The sequence below is a fragment of the Mustelus asterias genome, chromosome 5, assembly GCF_964213995.1.
Source record: "Mustelus asterias chromosome 5, sMusAst1.hap1.1, whole genome shotgun sequence".
Lineage (NCBI taxonomy): Eukaryota > Metazoa > Chordata > Chondrichthyes > Carcharhiniformes > Triakidae > Mustelus > Mustelus asterias.
The window spans coordinates 144352202-144370618 of NC_135805.1; the positions used below are offsets into that span (position 1 = coordinate 144352202).

At 43.1% G+C, this 18417-nt stretch overlaps 4 protein-coding genes across 4 annotated transcripts; 2 read left to right on the forward strand and 2 right to left on the reverse strand.

Annotated features, from left to right (window-relative positions):
- The first annotated feature begins 9727 nt into the window (after nucleotides 1-9727).
- LOC144494182 (histone H4) lies at nucleotides 9728-10039 on the forward strand. The gene has a single exon (XM_078213785.1). It carries the CDS (start codon nucleotides 9728-9730, stop codon nucleotides 10037-10039), a length of 312 nt encoding a protein of 103 aa, XP_078069911.1.
- Nucleotides 10040-11707: 1668 nt separating this feature from the next.
- Nucleotides 11708-12118, forward strand: LOC144494183 (histone H3). The gene has a single exon (XM_078213786.1). The coding sequence runs from the start codon at nucleotides 11708-11710 to the stop codon at nucleotides 12116-12118; it is 411 nt and encodes a 136-aa protein (XP_078069912.1).
- Nucleotides 12119-12471: 353 nt separating this feature from the next.
- Nucleotides 12472-12857, reverse strand: LOC144494184 (histone H2A type 1-J-like). The gene is given in 2 exon segments (XM_078213787.1): nucleotides 12472-12536; nucleotides 12539-12857. Coding segments are annotated over 2 exon segments (384 nt in total).
- Nucleotides 12858-14531: 1674 nt separating this feature from the next.
- Nucleotides 14532-18392, reverse strand: LOC144494185 (histone H2B 1/2-like). Its single transcript, XM_078213788.1, has 2 exons — nucleotides 16053-18392; nucleotides 14532-14746 (listed from the first exon to the last, which is right to left on the reverse strand). Exons 1-2 carry the CDS (start codon nucleotides 16282-16284, stop codon nucleotides 14601-14603), a joined length of 378 nt encoding a protein of 125 aa, XP_078069914.1. The 5' UTR covers nucleotides 16285-18392; the 3' UTR covers nucleotides 14532-14600.
- Between the last annotated feature and the right edge of the window lie 25 nt (nucleotides 18393-18417).

The following is an 18417-nucleotide window of genomic DNA, read 5'->3' on the forward strand; positions in this document are numbered from 1 at the left end:
AAATTTTGAAAAGTCACCCAATGGTGCTCTGTTTTACTCTTGGGAACAGTATTGGACTGAATAGTCATTTTCTTTGTTACATTGGGCCTGATGATCTGGCAGTACCTGAAGTAAAGTTTATTTATTACTCATTGTAAGGCTTACATTAACATCACATTGAAGTTACTGTGAAATTCCCTGAGTCACCACAGTCCAGCACCTGTTCGGGTCAATTCACCAAACGAGCAAGTTTTTCAGAATGTGTGAGGAAACCAGTGGGCCAGAGGAAACCCACACAGACACGGGGAGAACATACAAATTCCACACAGACAGTGAGCCAAGCAGGGAATCAAAACTGGGTTCCTGGCACTGTAAAGCAGTAGTGCTAACTACTGTGCTATCGTGCCACCCTGGTATTCTGTGTACTTTGTGAGTGATACTTTATCTACATTGTCGCAATTAGCTCAGCATATCAGCTGTTTATGTTCAGTCTTTTTAAATTGATATTATCATGTATCTACCTCAATTACTGACTTAAGCACACATTAGGAGTATCCATTGCCTGGGTTTGCCCTCGATTTTCTTGTGTGTTTCAACCAATTACTACTTTAACTAACGATCACTTTTAACTTTGAAATAATTTATTAATTTACAGGCCTATACTTTTGTTGCAGTAAAGTTTATTTTCAAGAAACAAACAGACTTTTGCATTGAAAACACGTTTACGATAAAACTACTTTGATGTTCTTATTGTACAGTGACCTTCTTCAATGCTGGAAATATTTAATTAAATGCATTAGAAGTATTTAAAAAATGGGACCACTGCAAAAGCCGGGAATCAAACTATGGTCAATGGCGTGGAAGGCAGCTCTTCTCACAGCTGTCTGATCATTGTACTTCACATTATGCTACGGACTCTGTATTTGTAAAAATGCTTCATACCCATGATCTTTAGAGGTTTAAATGTGATGAATATAATGATTTGCAACCAGTGGAATCTAATGATACGAGTTTCCTGTTTTTTTTTGTCAAAAATATACTTTACTCATAAATACTCTGAAATAAACCATTACAGAAATGACATTTCCAATCTTTACAAACAGTACAAAAAAAGTCATATTTACGATTTCCTTAACTTCAATATTTTACAGTGCTCATTTCCAAGGCATTACATACATTATAATTCAGTTTTTCAACAACCTATATACATTCCTCACATTTCACTGTGTGCTGTTTTTACAGATTTGCACACAGTTCTACAGTCCCAAGGTTTTTTTTTTACAGTTACTGCCCTTCAATTTGCCTTGGTTAAAAGGCTTTCAGCAGTGGCCTTTCCCCATTGTGCATTTGCGGTGGCTGCCCCAAGCCTGAGAGCATCTCTCAGCACATAGTCCTGGACCTTGGAATGTGCCAGTCTGCAACACTCGGTCGAGGACAAATCTTTGCACTGGAAGATCAACAAGGTTTGGGCGGACCAAAGAGTGTCCCTCACTGAGTTATGTCCCTCCAGCAGCAGTTGATATTTGTCTTGGTGTGCATCCCTGGAAACCGACCATAGAGCACAGAGTCCTGTGTCACGGAGCTGATCAGGATGAACCTTGACAAATATCACTGCATCTCACTCCAGACCTTCTTTGCAAAGGCACATTCCACAAGGAAGTGTGCAACCGTATCACCGTCCCCACAGCCACTTCGAGGGAAGTGTGCGGTGGTGTTGAGACCTCGGGCATGCATGAAGGCTGTGACAGGAAGTGCCCTTCTCACCAGCAGCCAAGCCAGGTTTTGGTGCTTGTTTGAATGTTCTGGTCATGAGGCATTTTACCAGATGACACTGACAGTCTGCTCAGGGAACCATCCGACAGGATCCACCATCTCATTTTCCCTCGGGGCCTCGAGGACATTATGTGCTGACCACTGCTTGCTTGCCATGTGGTCAAAGGTGTGTTTCTGGAAAAAAATTCTCCACGAAGGACAGGTGCTATGGTACGGTCTAACTACTTGGAATGTTCTGTGGCAGTGTGGCCAGACCCATCCTCCGCAACACTTGAGATAGGTAGAACCTGAAAGGTTACGAGTTTCCTGTTGCCTCGCTCAAAGTTAAAGTGTTTCTGAATATTTGCCTTGTTGTATGGCGCATTTTCAACCGTAAGAAGTCTAACAACGCCAGGTTAAAGTCCAACAGGTTTATTTGGTAGCAAATAAATTGCTAATTTGCTACCAAATAAACCTGTTGGACTTTAATCTGATGTTGGTAGACTTCTTACTGTGTTTACCCCAGTCCAACGCCAGCATCTCCACATCATTTTCAACCAGCAGATGGCAACACTCCACAATAAACTGCCTGTAAACACCAAAAATGGGCCTGATGTTGCACTTGGAACTGGTGAAGATAACCTTTGCCAAGAGGCAAATGCAGTCACCATCTAATTGTCCTCCATATAGCACTTCACAATGCTTTTATTTTCTGCAATTTCTGCAATGGGTAAGTGACTTCAGCTCTAAGTCACTGGGATTCATTTATATAATTTGGCTCCCTAGGTCTGGCCTTTGATTCTCGACGTGTTGACTTTTGCTTTGTGAGTGAGTATAAGTTCAAAACTGTTGTGTGAATTTTCAGGAGTGTGAGTATGTTTCTTTTCCTCATGCTTTTTCTATCCGTTTCAGATGTGGACTGCTGTCAATAACTGATATGTGAGTGTGGGTCTTATCGGGAACGTTTCAGTTTTTAATAAAGGTATGTAACTGTTATCCTGGGTTTTGCACTCTCGGATGTGTGAGCATGTGTTTGAGTCTACCTCCCAGTTTCTAACATGTAAATGTTTGTATATATTAAAAGTATCCGTTTATTTTATTTCAGTGTCACATTCATTCTGTATCTATTAATATTTTGTAGGCAAATGGAGATTTACTTAGCTTCTATCAGCAGTGTTATGCTGTTTGTGTTTATGTTTCATTAATTTCTATTATTGTGGAAAGGATTTTTCTCTTCAACTGTCAATTGCAACCTTAGAATTGACAGGTTTATCAATATAATCAACTTATCTTATGGTTGTATGGCTTCATGCTGTAACTATTCAGTCACATATGTATTGTTATTTTACCATTTTCCACATGAGAGTATTGGCACTAACCTGTGTTGATCATATTCTGTTGTGTAAGTGTGAGTTTAATTAGCAGCTGACCCTTTCAGAAATGAGTGTTGCATTCACTCTACCTGCTCATTTCTAGACTGTGGTACAAGTGTGATTGTTTGCATTGTTTATGTTGGCATTTGTTTGTGATACTCTGGATTTATTGTGAATATTCTACTCTGAAGTTCCAGTACAGGTATTAAACTGTGCCAGCTTGTTTCTGTTAGTGACATGTGTATTTTATTCTGCATGCAAATCAATGTTGGGCAAATTGTATGGTTAGCTGTTTTCTGGTCAGTATCCGATAAACTGAACAAGGTTTTTGGAGAGAATTAGTTGGTTTATGTTATGTGAATGCGGTTCAGATTTTGGCATGAAGGCTCTAATTAATGCAAAAAATAATATTCATCAGTCAATGATGGCAATAGAACCATAGAACCATAGAACATTACAGCTCAGAAACAGGCCTTTTGGCCCTTCTTGTCTGTGCCGAACCATTTTATGCCTAGTCCCACTGACCTGCACTTGGACCATATCCCTCTCATCCATGAACCCGTCCAAGTTTTTCTTAAATGTTAAAAGTGACCCCGCATTTACCACTTTATCCGGCAGCTCATTCCACACTCCCACCACTCTCTGCGTGAAGAAGCCCCCCCTAATATTCCCTTTAAACTTTTCTCCTTTCACCCTTAACCCATGCCCTCTGGTTTTTTTCTCCCCTAGCCTCAGCGGAAAAAGCCTGCTTGCATTCACTCTATCTATACCCATCAAAATCTTATACACCTCTATCAAATCTCCCCTCAATCTTCTACACTCCAGGGAATAAAGTTCCAACCTATTCAATCTCTCTCTGTAACTCAGCTTCTCAAGTCCCGGCAACATCCTTGTGAACCTTCTCTGCACTCTTTCAATCTTATTTACATCCTTCCTGTAACTAGGTGACCAAAACTGTACACAATACTCCAAATTCGGCCTCACCAATGCCTTTTATAACCTTACCATAACACTCCAACTTTTATACTCGATACTCCGATTTATAAAGGCCAATGTACCAAGGCACTCTTTACGACCCTATCCACCTGTGACGTCACTTTTAGGGAATTCTGTACCTGTATTCCCAGATCCCTCTGTTCAACTGCACTCTTCAGAGTCCTACCATTTACCCTGTACGTTCTTCTTTGGTTTGTCCTTCCAAAGTGCAATATCTCACACTTGTCTGCGTTAAATTCCATTTGCCATTTTTCAGCCCATTTTTCTAGTTGGTCCAAATCCCTCTGCAAGCTTTGAAAACCTTCCTCACTGTCCACTACACCTCCAATCTTTGTTTCATCAGCAAACTTGCTGATCCAATTTACCACATTATCATCCAGATCATTGATATAGATGACAATCTCAAGAAAAAGTGTCAATGCTGGAAATGCAAAGCATGACAGTCCAAACCTGTTGAGATAGAAACTAATTATTTCTGCCATTTACAGATGATATCAGATCAGCTGAGTATTTCCAGCACATTATCTGTGTATATGTGTGTGTGTCTGTTTATACAGTGGGTTTGGGAGAACGTTTTTTTCTTCTACACTTTTTAAATAAGGTCAAGTGAATGTGGGATCCCTCTGTGTCCGCCAGTTTCCTTTATCTCACCGCATGTTTTGAACATTGTGTTTCTGTCTGAGAATTTTACTTTGGACATTGTTAATTGCTGCTGTGCAACAATTTGATATATGGGTCATTGATTGAGTTTTATTCTGAATTTATCATTCCTGCAAGATGAATATGGCTGACATTCTGCAAACAATGTGCCTGATTAGGAGCTATGTGCTTTAATTTCACTGTGTGTTTCTGAAATGTAAAATGTTTCTGGTTTCTGGGTTCCATTCAGCGTTTTTAACTCTGTGGCATGTAACTGCAATTGTATATTCTCTCTGTAAATGTCAGGATCATATATATTTCCACGAATTTGTCCTGTGTCCCTTGGGCAATGGTAAATGAATGAGGATTTCATTATTGCTTGTCAATCACTGGTATGATATTGTTGGGGATTAATCTTTGCTTATTGGATTCTAGTATGTGAGTATTGCTTTTACTTCATGTCTATAATTTTCTGGTTTACTGTAAACCTCTGATATTTGTGTGCAAAGTGCACTTTGTACCTTTCAATGTACTATGTGAGCATCCACCTTTCTCACCAGTGCCTCCCAATTCACTCCACGCATTTCAGTTGTATGTACATATTTATATGTTATCTACTGTAGCTAGCAAAGTGTGCTTTTGGACTACATTTATGCTTCTTATCTTGAGATGCTTGCTGTACCTGTTTTTATATTTATTTTGTGCAAGATGTGATTTGATTCTGCACTCTTTGTTGCTGCTATGTGTTGGTGGCTTAGTATTGTGGACTGCCTGTCTACGTCCATGGGAATCTGGGTCCAGTCTGTATCTGTCAATCTCCTCTGCTGCATTCGTAGTGTTATTTCATTCTGTGTATTGTTCTCTTTATGGCATTGCTGTCAGTTTCCAGTACAGATTTTTACAAATTTTGTGCTGATCAATTTCTGCCAGGAGACCTTGTTTTCTCTGCCCATCATTCTGAATCATGCCCTGCTTACTTAGCTCTCTATCTCACAGTCACCATGTTACATGTTATATATTTTATTCTATGCCTTTTGTCTTGCCGGAAGGAAGAGTGATTGTGCTTCACAGCTCTTGTCTTTGAGCCTATTACTCTGCATGCATCGGTTTTTGCAATGTGTAAGTTTCCTAATGCCTGTACATGTCAAAGCTCTTTTTTCGGCAGAAGATGGTGTGTTGGTTTCTCTACCTGTCTGTTTATAACACCAAATGTAAGTTCTGAACTGTTGGATAAAATTTCATTTGTGTGAAAGTGATTCATTTCTGCATTTATGACCTATCCATTTCTGACATGCAAATATGACTTTTGCACTATCCCTATCAGTTCCTGGTAATTGAGGGCTGGTGTTTCATTGTCCCTGTACATTTCTGGTTTTAAGTGTCTGTTTTGCTTTGAAACAGAGCCCTCTTTGTAGTGTTGTTTCTTTCTCACTCTCTGTGTCAGTTTCTGGCATGTGGGTGTGAGATTGATTTTGCACCTGTCAATAACTAATATGTGGATTTGATTAAAGTCAGCATTTGTCATTTACATGTTAGTGTGCAGCTTGTGAATATCAATGAGTCACTATCTTTCTCAGCGTCAGATGTGTGGCAATGTTTTTACACATGTTAATTTATTTTGTATGAGTGTCAACTTGCTTCTGTTATTAGATGCAGAATTAAGATGTGTTCTGTGTGTGTGTGTCTGTGCACGGTCTTGTGGTTGTGAGCTTGTTTCTTCCATTAATATCTGTTAACTATTGTTGGTGTATGGACATTGTCAGCAATCATCAATTCATTTCATGGTGGCATGGCTTTAGTCTGTACCTATGAAATTTTGAATCAAATGTTTCTGTTTAAAATTTCACACAAGAGCCTTGGCATAAGAATGCACGTGTCATTTTCTGAAATTTAAGTGTGAGTGTTCTCCATTTTAATATGCACTGGAAAGTTTTTAATACTTTTTTTTACTGCAGTCATCAATCTCTGCTCTATCCCCCTGTCTCTAATATGTGTTTGTGTGTTTTACATTGTAACTGCCTGCCTTTGTTCTGGGAACCTGTGTTTATTTTCCGTCAGACTCTCTCTCCGAGGTGAGTGATGAAATTTTATTTTCTGTACATTTCAAAATCTGTTGAACAAGTTCCATATTAACTTTTTCTTGCTCTGATTTGGTATTCTGACAATTAGTGAAAAGAGTAAACTGATACATGGTGTATTGCTGAAAATGAAACAATATCAAAATTAAAGATAAAGTTTGTGATCCATGTAGTGGAATTTAATGTGTTGCATTATGAGATGACCGGGTATAATTATTGTTTTTATTCTGTACATTTCAATCAGCTGCAGCTGATATTTCATTTGCAGCTGAAGATCTACTCTTGTGAGACAATTGGACTGCCTTTCAATGTGATTTGAAGAACGATTCATTCACCTGGAGGGTGGTAGGAGTCTGGAATACACTGCTTGGGAGGGTAGTAGAGGCGGGAAAGCTTAAACTTTAAAATGAACACTTGAATGTCATAATAGTCAAGTTTATGGGCCAAGGGTTGGAAACTAGGATTATTGCAGGTTAAATTTTATTGGCTCAATGGACCAAAGGGCCACTTCTGTAAACTCTGACTATGTGATAATGCTTGGGATTTTGCACTGACACACCTGCCTTCAGTGACACTGAACAGGAGTGAATTAGGGAACGTTTTCCACCTGTCCTTTTGTGTATGATTGTTGGATTGAACATGTTAACCTAGAAATTTCGATCAATGAAATTCTGACTATTTCTGATCTCTGTAACAATGGAACTGATACTCTGCCTGTGTCTCTGCACTCTAGGATTAATATTGTACCTACTGGCAGTTAGAAGTAGACGGGAACTTATTATTCTTAGCTGAATTCGCACCTTGGAAATGATTTATTCATATGTTCACCTCGAGGAAGAAAACATATATCTTGTAACTCAACCTCAGTCGATGTCAATGAAAGAGTCAAATATATTTTGCAATTGATAATCAGTAAGAAATACGCGTTCGACAGATCACGACCAGCAATAAAAATGGTTTCTGATTCCACGACCCCCGACACAACCTCTAGCCATCCGGTATTTCTGGTGCTTTGATAACATTTGACAACATTTAGAACTTACCCACACCAGTACCGCTCAGAGGATGTCACTACCCGGCGGTACAGGGAGATTTCCTTACATCTGATTACAATTTCCATTGCATTCACCATTTACTGAAACCAACAACCGCTGCTAACACGTTTCTTTCTCGTTTCTCAGTTGAATGAACTGGTGCCTCCGATCCGTGTCTGTTACAGGATTTTTCCCATCCTGACTGTCCCGCCTGTTTCCACCATTCACTGGGCAATGCCAACAAACAAGCTGAAACAGGAGCTGAACCCGGGTTCTACATCACAGGTTTGAGCAGAGAATACCCCGATCATTTTCAATAGCAGCTTATTCACCTCCTGGCTCCCTCCAGCAGTGTGTCACACAACCCCAGCAATCACTGCCAAACACCTCCCCCGCGCCCCCCACGGCCCCCACCAACACCCCGCCACAGGTCCACTCCATTCCCGGAACATGTTCCACCTTCGCTCTGCCTCTCACAAACAGCTCCCGAATCTCCCTGAACTTATCGCGGGTCAATGAATATCTCTGAGCTCCTCTGTTTCCACACTCACCAATGGATGTGCTGCTGGGATGTGAACGCTGTTTCCCCGCTGACCTGCGCCAAGACATTTTCATTTCAATCAGTTTCAAACAAAGAATTTCCGCTCACTGAGGAAATGGGAGGAATGGGAGGGCTTCGCGCATGCGGTTCTCTCCACAATCATTCTTTTGAACAAATCCAATTTGCTGAGCTATAATAAAGGCAAAAATACAGCGGATGCTGCAATCTGAAACCACAACAGAAAATGCTGCAAAATTTCAGCAGGTCTGACAGCATCTGTGGAGAGGGAATAGAGCCAACGTTTTCAGTTAGGAAGAGGAAGGCTCCAAACATTCTCTCTCCACAGATGCTGTCAGACCTGCTGAGAAATTCCAGCACTTTCTGTTTTTGTTCCAATTTACTCAGTTCCCCCGTTTGATTTGCTCGCAGTTTGAGCAAAGGAAGTTGGATTGTGAGGGAAACCATGATGTGGAGATGCCGGCGTTGGACTGGGGTAAGTACAGTAAGAAGTCTCACAAGAAGTCTGGTGTTGTGAGACTTCTTACTGTGAGGGAAAGGCAGAGAACGCTTCAAATTGCTGGATAATCCCTGTCTGAAAACTGAGATCATTCCCTGCAATGTCTTTGCTGTTCATCAGCGCATCCTCACCGATACGAATCGGTGTGTTTGCTGTGATATCGTAGGAGTTAATATCTGATCAGAACAGTCCCAGATTAATTTAATCAGATTGAAAAACGTCAGCCACCGAACACCTATCGAACAATTTGATGGAAATATTCCAGATAATTCCAGAGATGTGGACGATGCGTTTCAGACATTATTGACCTAATCCTCTGACACATTCCAGGAGTTTTGGGATTAATCCAAAGTTCAGTAAGCCTGTTTTAGATCAAACTTAGAGTTTTATATTCTTCAATATTAAAATTCTCAACCGGTCGGGAAAGTTGTGCCGGAGTGGAGTAGGAGCTGGAATTGAAATGGGAGCAGTTTGACTCGCCATAGAAAGGATTGCACTGAGACGGGAATGTCACTGACAAGTCTGGTTTGAATAGACGGGTTTCTAACTCGCTTGTATCTGATATTCAGTTTGTACGTTTTGTTCCTCGCGTTCTTTTCACTTCTGTTTGAATTTGAATCTAAAATGTCGGTTCGAGCCGGCAGGAGGAGGAGCTGGATGGTGAAAGACATTTCACTGCTCTGTCTGTCTCTCAGTCTCCTCCCCGCCCCGCCTCTCACTCTCTCTCTCTTTCTCAGTCAGGTCGGGGCGAGCTGTATAATAAAGGAAGCTGTATCAGCTCCTCTCACATTCAGCAGCGATTTGACTGAAAAAGAATCATGTCTGGCAGAGGAAAAGGAGGCAAAGGACTGGGGAAAGGCGGAGCAAAGCGGCACCGCAAAGTGCTTCGTGATAACATCCAGGGCATCACCAAGCCAGCCATCCGCCGCCTTGCTCGCCGTGGCGGGGTCAAGCGGATCTCGGGTTTGATCTACGAGGAGACCCGCGGGGTGCTAAAGGTTTTCCTGGAGAATGTGATCAGGGATGCGGTCACCTACACCGAGCACGCCAAGCGCAAGACGGTCACCGCCATGGATGTGGTGTACGCTCTGAAACGCCAGGGCCGCACTCTCTATGGATTCGGCGGCTGATCAAATCCACCCAATTCTCACAAAACCCAAAGGCTCTTTTCAGAGCCGCCCACATCCTCACCTTGAGAGCACTGACCTTGGTGAGTTGGCATATGCTTGTAATTTTCATCAATATTCATCATCTATTCTATAATTTATAATGTTTTAATCTTTAGGATGTGAGCCATTCCGCATTTGACCGTGTGTCTATCCCGCACAGACAATCTAAGCAACATTGCCGCTCGTTTCAGACATAGAATCCCCCTACAGTAAAGAAAGACCATTCGAACCTTCGACCCATCGAGTCTGTACCGACTACAATCCCACAGAGGCCCTATCCCCGTTTTTACCCTGCTGATCCCCCCTGACAACTAGGGTTCATTTTGTATGACCAATCAAACTACCCGGCATATTTTTGGACTGTGGGAGGAAACCCACGTCGGCACGGGTGGAATGTGCAACCTCTACACAGACAGTGACCCGAGGCCGGAATTGAAACTGGTCTCCGATTCTCAATGTGTATCTGGTAGAAAGACACATACTGGCTGTGGGGTAGAAATAATAATGGATGGGATATGTACATGTTTGCAACTTCCTGTTAATCTTTTATTACCATTAAAACGTCTGGATATTTTAAACTGATGTATCATTTTAATCCATTTCTACACGAGGTCAGGAGAAATTCATGTGTCTTCAACTGGTTAGAACTTATTTTTAACAATTCTTTAGAGTCCACAGAATCCCTACAGTGCACAGAGACGACTCTGCCAATGGAGTCTGTAACGATTCTCCAAACAGCATATTAGCCAGGCCTGCCCTTGTGGAACTGCTCTGCACTCAACATAATGTCGACTCCCCGAAGACCAGAATGCTTGTGTTCTGTATTCTGATCCGGTGTACCCTTTTGCTCTCGCTTCATAGAAATATTTTCCCTGTCTCTTCTTTTGCATTCTGCTCATGGCCCTTGAGAAGAGGACATTTATATTTACCAGCCTTCATCGATGCTGCGAATTATATCATTCCAAGCAGCACGGATGTCGTGTACACTCAGTTATTCAAACGCAGATTCACAGTCACGCATCAGAAAAGCGACCCTTTTGTCATCCCGCCATTTTGTCCCTGCTGTTTTCAGCTAATCCAATAATTAGGATATCAAACATCAACATTATGAATTTGTAACAAACACGGTTTATAAAAACAACCCCTCAACTCCAGTACATTAGAAAAATGAATAGCCCGTTTGTCCCTTTAACGTCTACACGGATTTGATATAAATAAACCCACAAACAAGATGAAGATTTTAAGTTTTATATTCTTTTTTCCACATATCACTTGGAGTTTTATCCCAGCTACTTATAGGTCTATCACGGAATGAATCTGAATTTATTCCTGGTGCTAAGGCAGTGAGGAAACATTGAGATTTTTCCGTTTTTTTAAATTGAGACAATTCGCTTCAAAGTCGATTATCTTTCATTTCCGTTTCTTGTCCCTCAGAGATCGGCGGGCTTTTTGAAATTGAAGAATTGTCAGTTACAGTTCCGCCAATCAGGGCCCTGAAATCCACGTCGCCCAATCGCTCTTTTCAAACTTGTCCACGGGATGGGGCAGCATCCAGTCAGGAGCAGAGGGCGGTGACTACAATGTATATAAACACTCACAGAGCCTTTGTGTCCTACACAGTTACAGATCATGGCCAGAACCAAGCAGACAGCGCGCAAGTCCACCGGAGGGAAAGCTCCCCGCAAGCAGCTGGCTACCAAAGCTGCCCGCAAGAGCGCTCCAGCCACGGGCGGAGTGAAGAAGCCTCACCGCTACCGGCCCGGCACTGTGGCTTTGCGGGAGATCCGCCGCTACCAGAAATCCACCGAGCTGCTGATCCGCAAGCTGCCCTTCCAGCGCCTGGTGCGGGAGATCGCTCAGGACTTCAAGACCGACCTCCGCTTCCAGAGCTCGGCCGTCATGGCCCTGCAGGAGGCCAGCGAGGCTTACCTGGTGGGGCTCTTTGAGGACACCAACCTGTGCGCCATCCACGCCAAGCGAGTCACCATCATGCCCAAAGACATCCAACTGGCCCGCCGCATCCGCGGGGAGCGTGCCTAAAAACCCACCTCACCCCCAATCCAACAAAGGCTCTTTTCAGAGCCACCAAGTCTGTCAGGAAAAGAGCTGCAGCGCGGATTATATATCGGTGGCATAACTTTCTTTAATTTTGTGTCTTTCGCTGTTAACCTGCAATTGAGTTTAATTCCTTGTGTACCAACAGGCCCCTCATAGTAACCCCACCCTTTCGCAGATAAGATTGGTAGATTAACAACGCAGGTCATTTTAGTGGAAAACAAGAGAAATTCTCACAAATTCGCTATTAATCGGATGGAGATTTGGCCGCCCTTTTACAGAGAAAGTGGGTGGCTCTGAAAAGAGCCATAGGGTTGTTGGATTTCAGAGTGGTCGCTTCACTTGGTCTTCGATGCCGCAGCGGTTTTCTTGGGCAGCAGCACTGCCTGGATATTCGGCAGCACCCGCCCTGAGCGATGGTCACCTTTCCCAGCAGCTTGTTGAGTTCCTCGTCGTTGCGCACGGCCAGCTGGAGGTGTCTGGGGATAATGCGGGTTTTCTTGTTGTCCCGGGCCGCGTTGCCGGCCAGCTCCAGGATTTCAGCCGTCAGATACTCGAGCACAGCAGCCAGGTAGACCGGGGCTCCGGCACCCACACGCTCCGCATAGTTGCCCTTTCTCAGGAGCCTGTGAACACGGCCCACCGGGAACTGCAGTCCAGCCCGAGAGGAGCGCGACTTGGGCTTGGTCCGAGCTTTCCCGCCGGTCTTTCCTCTTCCAGACATCTTCACAATCTCACAAAGACTTTGACAGAGAACGAGAAAAGCCGCCCAGATTCACTTCTCTTATAGCTTGGGGAGGGATGGCGGCGCACACATTGCTGATTGGCTATCGGAAAAACCTAATGACGACACCTCCACAATGACCAATCAGCGCACGGTAGCACAGTGGTTAGCACTGCTGCTTCACAGCTCCAGGGATCTGGGTTCGATTCCCGCCTTGGGTCACTGTCTGTGTGGAGTCTGCACATTCTCCTCGTGTATGCGTGGGTTTCCTCCGGGTGCTCCGGTTTCTTCCCACAGTCCAAAGATGTGCGGATTAGGTTGATTGGCCATGCTAAAATTGCCCTCAGTGTCCTGGGATGCGCAGGTTAGAGGGATTAGTGGGTAAATATGTCGGGATATGGGTGGGATTGTGGTCGGTGCAGACTTGATGGGCCGAATGGCCCCTCTCTGTGCTGTAGGGTTTCTAAGATATCAGTTTAAAGCACCAATCGGGAAAGGACAGATGCTGAGGTAGGAACGTAAGGGCGCCAAGTTCTTAAATTCCAACCGATTCATGATTTCAAATGAGCGCCAAAAAACATAGAAAAGGGCTAGTAGGGATTTGTAAAATTAATACCTAATTCAGATTTCAGTTCAAAATTAGAATACAGTCCATTTATCTCAATCTACAATTTCCCTTTATCAATCAACTTCTGACTATATCTGAGATTTCTTTGTCACTGACAATAAGCCTAACATTAATTGAAGTAACATTCTGCGGGAACTCTGAATAAAAAACAGAAAATGAGAGGGCGGAATGTCAGAAGCCACGTTTTCAAATTCCAACCGATTGTTTTTCACATTTCAAAAGTAGTGCAAATAATAATCCAGCTTTTAATGTGTGATTTAAAAAGTCAGCCAAGCTCTCTTCCTCTCCTTCCGGATTGTGTGTGTCTGGTAAATGAGGGTAGGGCAATAAGTGGAAAATAGCACCAAATTAGCAGAATCACGATTTTTTTTTCATTGAGCGTGTGAGACCGCCGATATGTGAGAAACAAGGAAACCCTTCACCCAGAAAGACCGCCTAATGACAATGTTTAGAAATTACCGTCCATTATTTTACTGGTTCCTTTTACATCATAAGTCTCAGATTCGCTTTTACAAACCGGGATCCATTTGGGTGTAATCTCGGTCTTTTTTAAAACCCGCTTTCCTGGCAGCGAGAAGTCCCATTTCTGGTACTTTGGACAATAATGGCAATTTTGAAAGAAAAAACGTTGTATTTATAAAACAATATTCTAATACAGTTTCCGTGTTGTGGACTGCTGCCTACTGGCGCCGCTCAGAAGCAGACAGCAAATTTTGGTTTAAATTTGCCAGTATTGAGGTTGAGACTTCATAAAACATCGGGGTTAACAGGGAATGAAATGATCGGTTATAGAGACCAAACCGGAACAGAACTGGAATTGGAAACATTTGTTTTCTATTTGCTCTCTCTCCCTCAAGACAATGAAAGTGTCTGAATATGAACTCCTCTGAGAACAGGGGGTCAGTGGCCAGACATTATTCATGGACAATAGTTAACAGGTTCCGCCAAACAGGCGAGAACGCTATCCAGACCTTTCGGATTGAAACGTTAAAAAGTCAATGTGAATAAAATAATTCATAAAATTATGACATAGCTATCGCACAGAAGTTGTGGGTGGCTCTTAGAAGAACCGTCTGGTTGTTTTGGGTGTATTGTTTTCAGTGCGTTGTGCAGTTTTACTTGGAGCTGGTGTACTTGGTCACCGCCTTTGTCCCCTCCGACACGGCGTGCTTGGCCAGTTCCCCGGGCAGCAGTAGGCGCACGGCGGTCTGGATCGCCGGGGAGCTGATGGTGCTGCGCATGTTATAATGACAGCAAGAAGTCTCACAACACCAGGTTAAAGTCCAACTGGTTTATTTGGGAGCAAAAGCCACTAGCTTTCGGAGCGCTGCCCCTTCGTCAGGTAAGGGGGAGTTCGGTTCACAAACAGGGCATATAAAGACACGAACTCAATTTACAAAATAATGGTTGGAATGCGAGTCTTTACAGGTAATCAAGTCTTAAAGGTACAGACAATGTGAGTGGAGAGAGTGTTAAGCACAGGTTAAAGAGATGTGTATTGTCTCCAGACAGGACAGTTAGTGAGATTTTGCAAACCCAGGCAAGTCGTGGGGGTTACAGATAGTGTGACATGAACCCAAGATCCCAGTTGAGGCCGTCCGCATGTGTGCGGAACTTGGCTATCAGTCTCTGCTCAGCGACATTGCGTTGTCGTGTGTCGTGAAGGCCGCCTTGGAGAACGCTTACCCGAAGATCAGAGGCCGAATGCCCGTGACCACTGAAGTGTTCCCCAACAGGAAGAGAACACTCTTGCCTGGTGATTGTCGAGCAGTGTTCACTCATCCATTGTCGTAGCATCTGCATGGTCTCTCCAATGTACCATGCCTCAGGATATCCTTTCCTGCAGTGTATCAGGTGGACAACGTTGGCCGAGTTGCAAGAGTATGTACCGTGTACTTGGTGGATGGTGTTCTCACATGAGATGATGGCATCCGTGTCGATGATCCGGCACGTCTTGCAGAGGTTGCTGTGGCAGGGTTGTGTGGTGTCGTGGTCACTGTTCTCCTGAAGGCTGGGTAGTTTGCTGCAGACAATGGTCTGTTTGAGGTTGTGCGGTTGTTTGAAGGCAAGAAGTGGGGATGGCCTTGGCGAGATGTTCGTCTTCATCAATTACATGTTGAAGGCTCCTGAGAAGATGTCGTAGCTTCTCCGCTCCTGGGAAGTACTGGACGGCAAAGGGTACTCTGTCCACCGTGTCCCGTGTTTGTCTTCTGAGGAGGTCGGTGCGGTTTCTCGCTGTGGCGTATCGGAACTGTCGATCGATGAGCTGAGCACCATATCCTGTTGTTATGAGGGCATCTTTCAGCATCTGGAGGTGTCTGCTGCGATCCTCCTCATCTGAGCAGATCCTGTGTATACGGAGGGCTTGTCCATAGGGGATGGCTTCTTTAACGTGTTTAGGGTGGAAGCTGGAGAAGTGGAGCATCGTGAGGTTATCCCTGGGCTTGCAGTACAGTGAAGTGCTGAGGTGACTGTCCTTGATGGAGATGCATGTGTCCAAGAATGCAATCGATTCTGGAGTAGTACATGGTGAGTCTGATGGTGGGATGTTGTAATGGGCCAGCCGGATGCCTCACCCGTGATGCGCTTGAAGATGTTTTTGACGAAGGACCTCATGATGCTAATGGCCTTGGAGGAGATACCGGTGTCGGGGTGAACCTGCTTCATCACTTTGTAGATGTACAGACTGTAACTCTCCTTCCTGAATCTCCTCCTCTTCTTGCCACTGTTCGTTACCTGCTTCTTCTGGGCTTTTTTGGTGCCTTTCTTGGAAGCTTGGAGTTTCTCTTCTTCAGGCATAGTGCATGCAGACTACAAACACAAAATGACTGAAATTTTAGCCGGAACTTCTCTTTTATAGACTGACCCAGACGACTATGCAAATGAAAGATGGATGAAAGACATGATCACCTTGGGCTAAGCAGCAATGATGTGATGTTTTCCACTTATTTGATTGGTTAGTTCAGATAACCAATCACAGTTACTGCTGGTCACATCGACAAATTCTCTCTGCCGTCACATCATCAACTCCCCTTGCCGCTTCCTTATTCAACGAATCGCTTACTTTCTCTTCAGCAACAGCAGCATATTCTCTCCTGGTAAAACCTCATCACCAACAATATACTGTTGATACAGTTTGTTCCTTTCCCTTCGTCACCAGTGCCAACCGTTCCTCATTTCTTCCTGTCATTTGGATGCAACAGTCCAGAATTTTTAAGGTCAAACTCAAAGGCTGGGTAGCACTGTTACCTTATTGTGCCAGGGACCCAGGTTCAATTCCAGCCTTGGGTAGCTGTGTGGAGTTTGCACGCTCTCTTTCGTATAAGCATGGTTTCCTCTGCATGCTCCAGTTTCGTCCCACACTCCAGAGTGCAGGTTAGGTTGATTGGCCATGCTAAATTGCCTCTTAATGTCGCAACATGTGTAGGTTTTGGGATTAGCTGGGTAAATATGTTATAGAGATAGGGGTCTGGGTAAAATGCTTTTTTCGGAGAGTGGCCGCAGACTCAATTGGCCGAATGTCCTGCTTCTGTACTGTTGGGATTATATGACGAAACTGTGGCTCATGTGCATATTGCGGACACGGATATCGGGTCAGTGATAAAAACCTGACTAGGAAAAAAAACTCTGCCATCTATCCAACCCTCGTGCATATATGTGGTATTATTTTGTATTAGACATTTTATGTTTCAATATTACCATCGATATTATTCCATAATTTACAGCTTCAATATTAACTCTGTTTCTCCATAGGTTTCCTGTGGGTGCTCCATTTTCCTCCCATATTACAAATACGTGCAGCTTAGGTGGATTGGCCATGGTAAATTGTCCTTCACTATTAAAAGTTTGGCAAGTTAGGTGAATCAACCATGCTAAATGCAATGGGTAGAAGTGTATGTTTGGAATGCTCAGAGTGTCGGTGCAGACTCTTTCTGATCTGCATTTTACTGTACATTTTATATTCTGGTAAATTTATGTGAGGACTCTCTGAAACTGTCACATTCTGATATATGTGTTACTCTCTACCTGTCCTCTTTTGATGTACTTTGTAGCTGTCCATTTCTGAGCTATTAATTTTGGTGTTACTCTGTATCATTTTAGATTTTTTTTAACTTTTACTCTTCACCTGTCTGCTTCTGATAATGTGAGTCTGGATTTGATTTTCTACTTGTTAGTTACTTCATTATAATTAGGTCATAATTTTGTAAGCATTTTATTTCATAATTGATTGAGTGTTTTCATAATATCTAACTCTGGAATGTGGATATGCCTATTGTGCGTGAATAATCTGCAGAGTTTTAACTATTAATATGCTGAAAGATCTTCAATCAAGCAAACCCTATTTTTTGATTAAAGTTTTTTTTTCACTATGCTAGGTTTTGTTGTGCCCAAGTGGGCCTGGAACTTGTCAAAACACACAAGATGTCAGATGTAACAGCATGTCCTTGGTAAAGAGGAGTTCTTTTCAGGCGTTTGGAGCCAGTGTCCCTTATCTGTGCATTGAAATGTAAATAAAATGCATTTAAGTACTGATAATACGAGGCCTGGAGTGTCCAATACCACTACTTTGGCTCAATTGTTTTGGCCTAATTGAACAATGTAATTGGAGTTCCTGATCAATTGATTTGCTGGTCACCAAGGAATATTTGAAGTTTTAACTCTGCTAACACAAAGAGCTTGTTCAGAAACGCAGTGAGAAGAACCCAGAGGCCAAACTCACAAGTAGAGACAGCGTCTAGAAGAAGAGAACAAAGGACTGATTCCATGTGACAACAAAATCCTGGCATAATTGCAAGTGGAAATCAACCTGAAGTTAAATAAAGTAATACAGTGTGAGCATTTGGTTTATGCATTGCAAGTATTTACTGTTGTTTAAGTGGCTACAGAATAAAAGGAATTGTGTTTTAAGTATTTAAAGTCGACTTTGTGTCA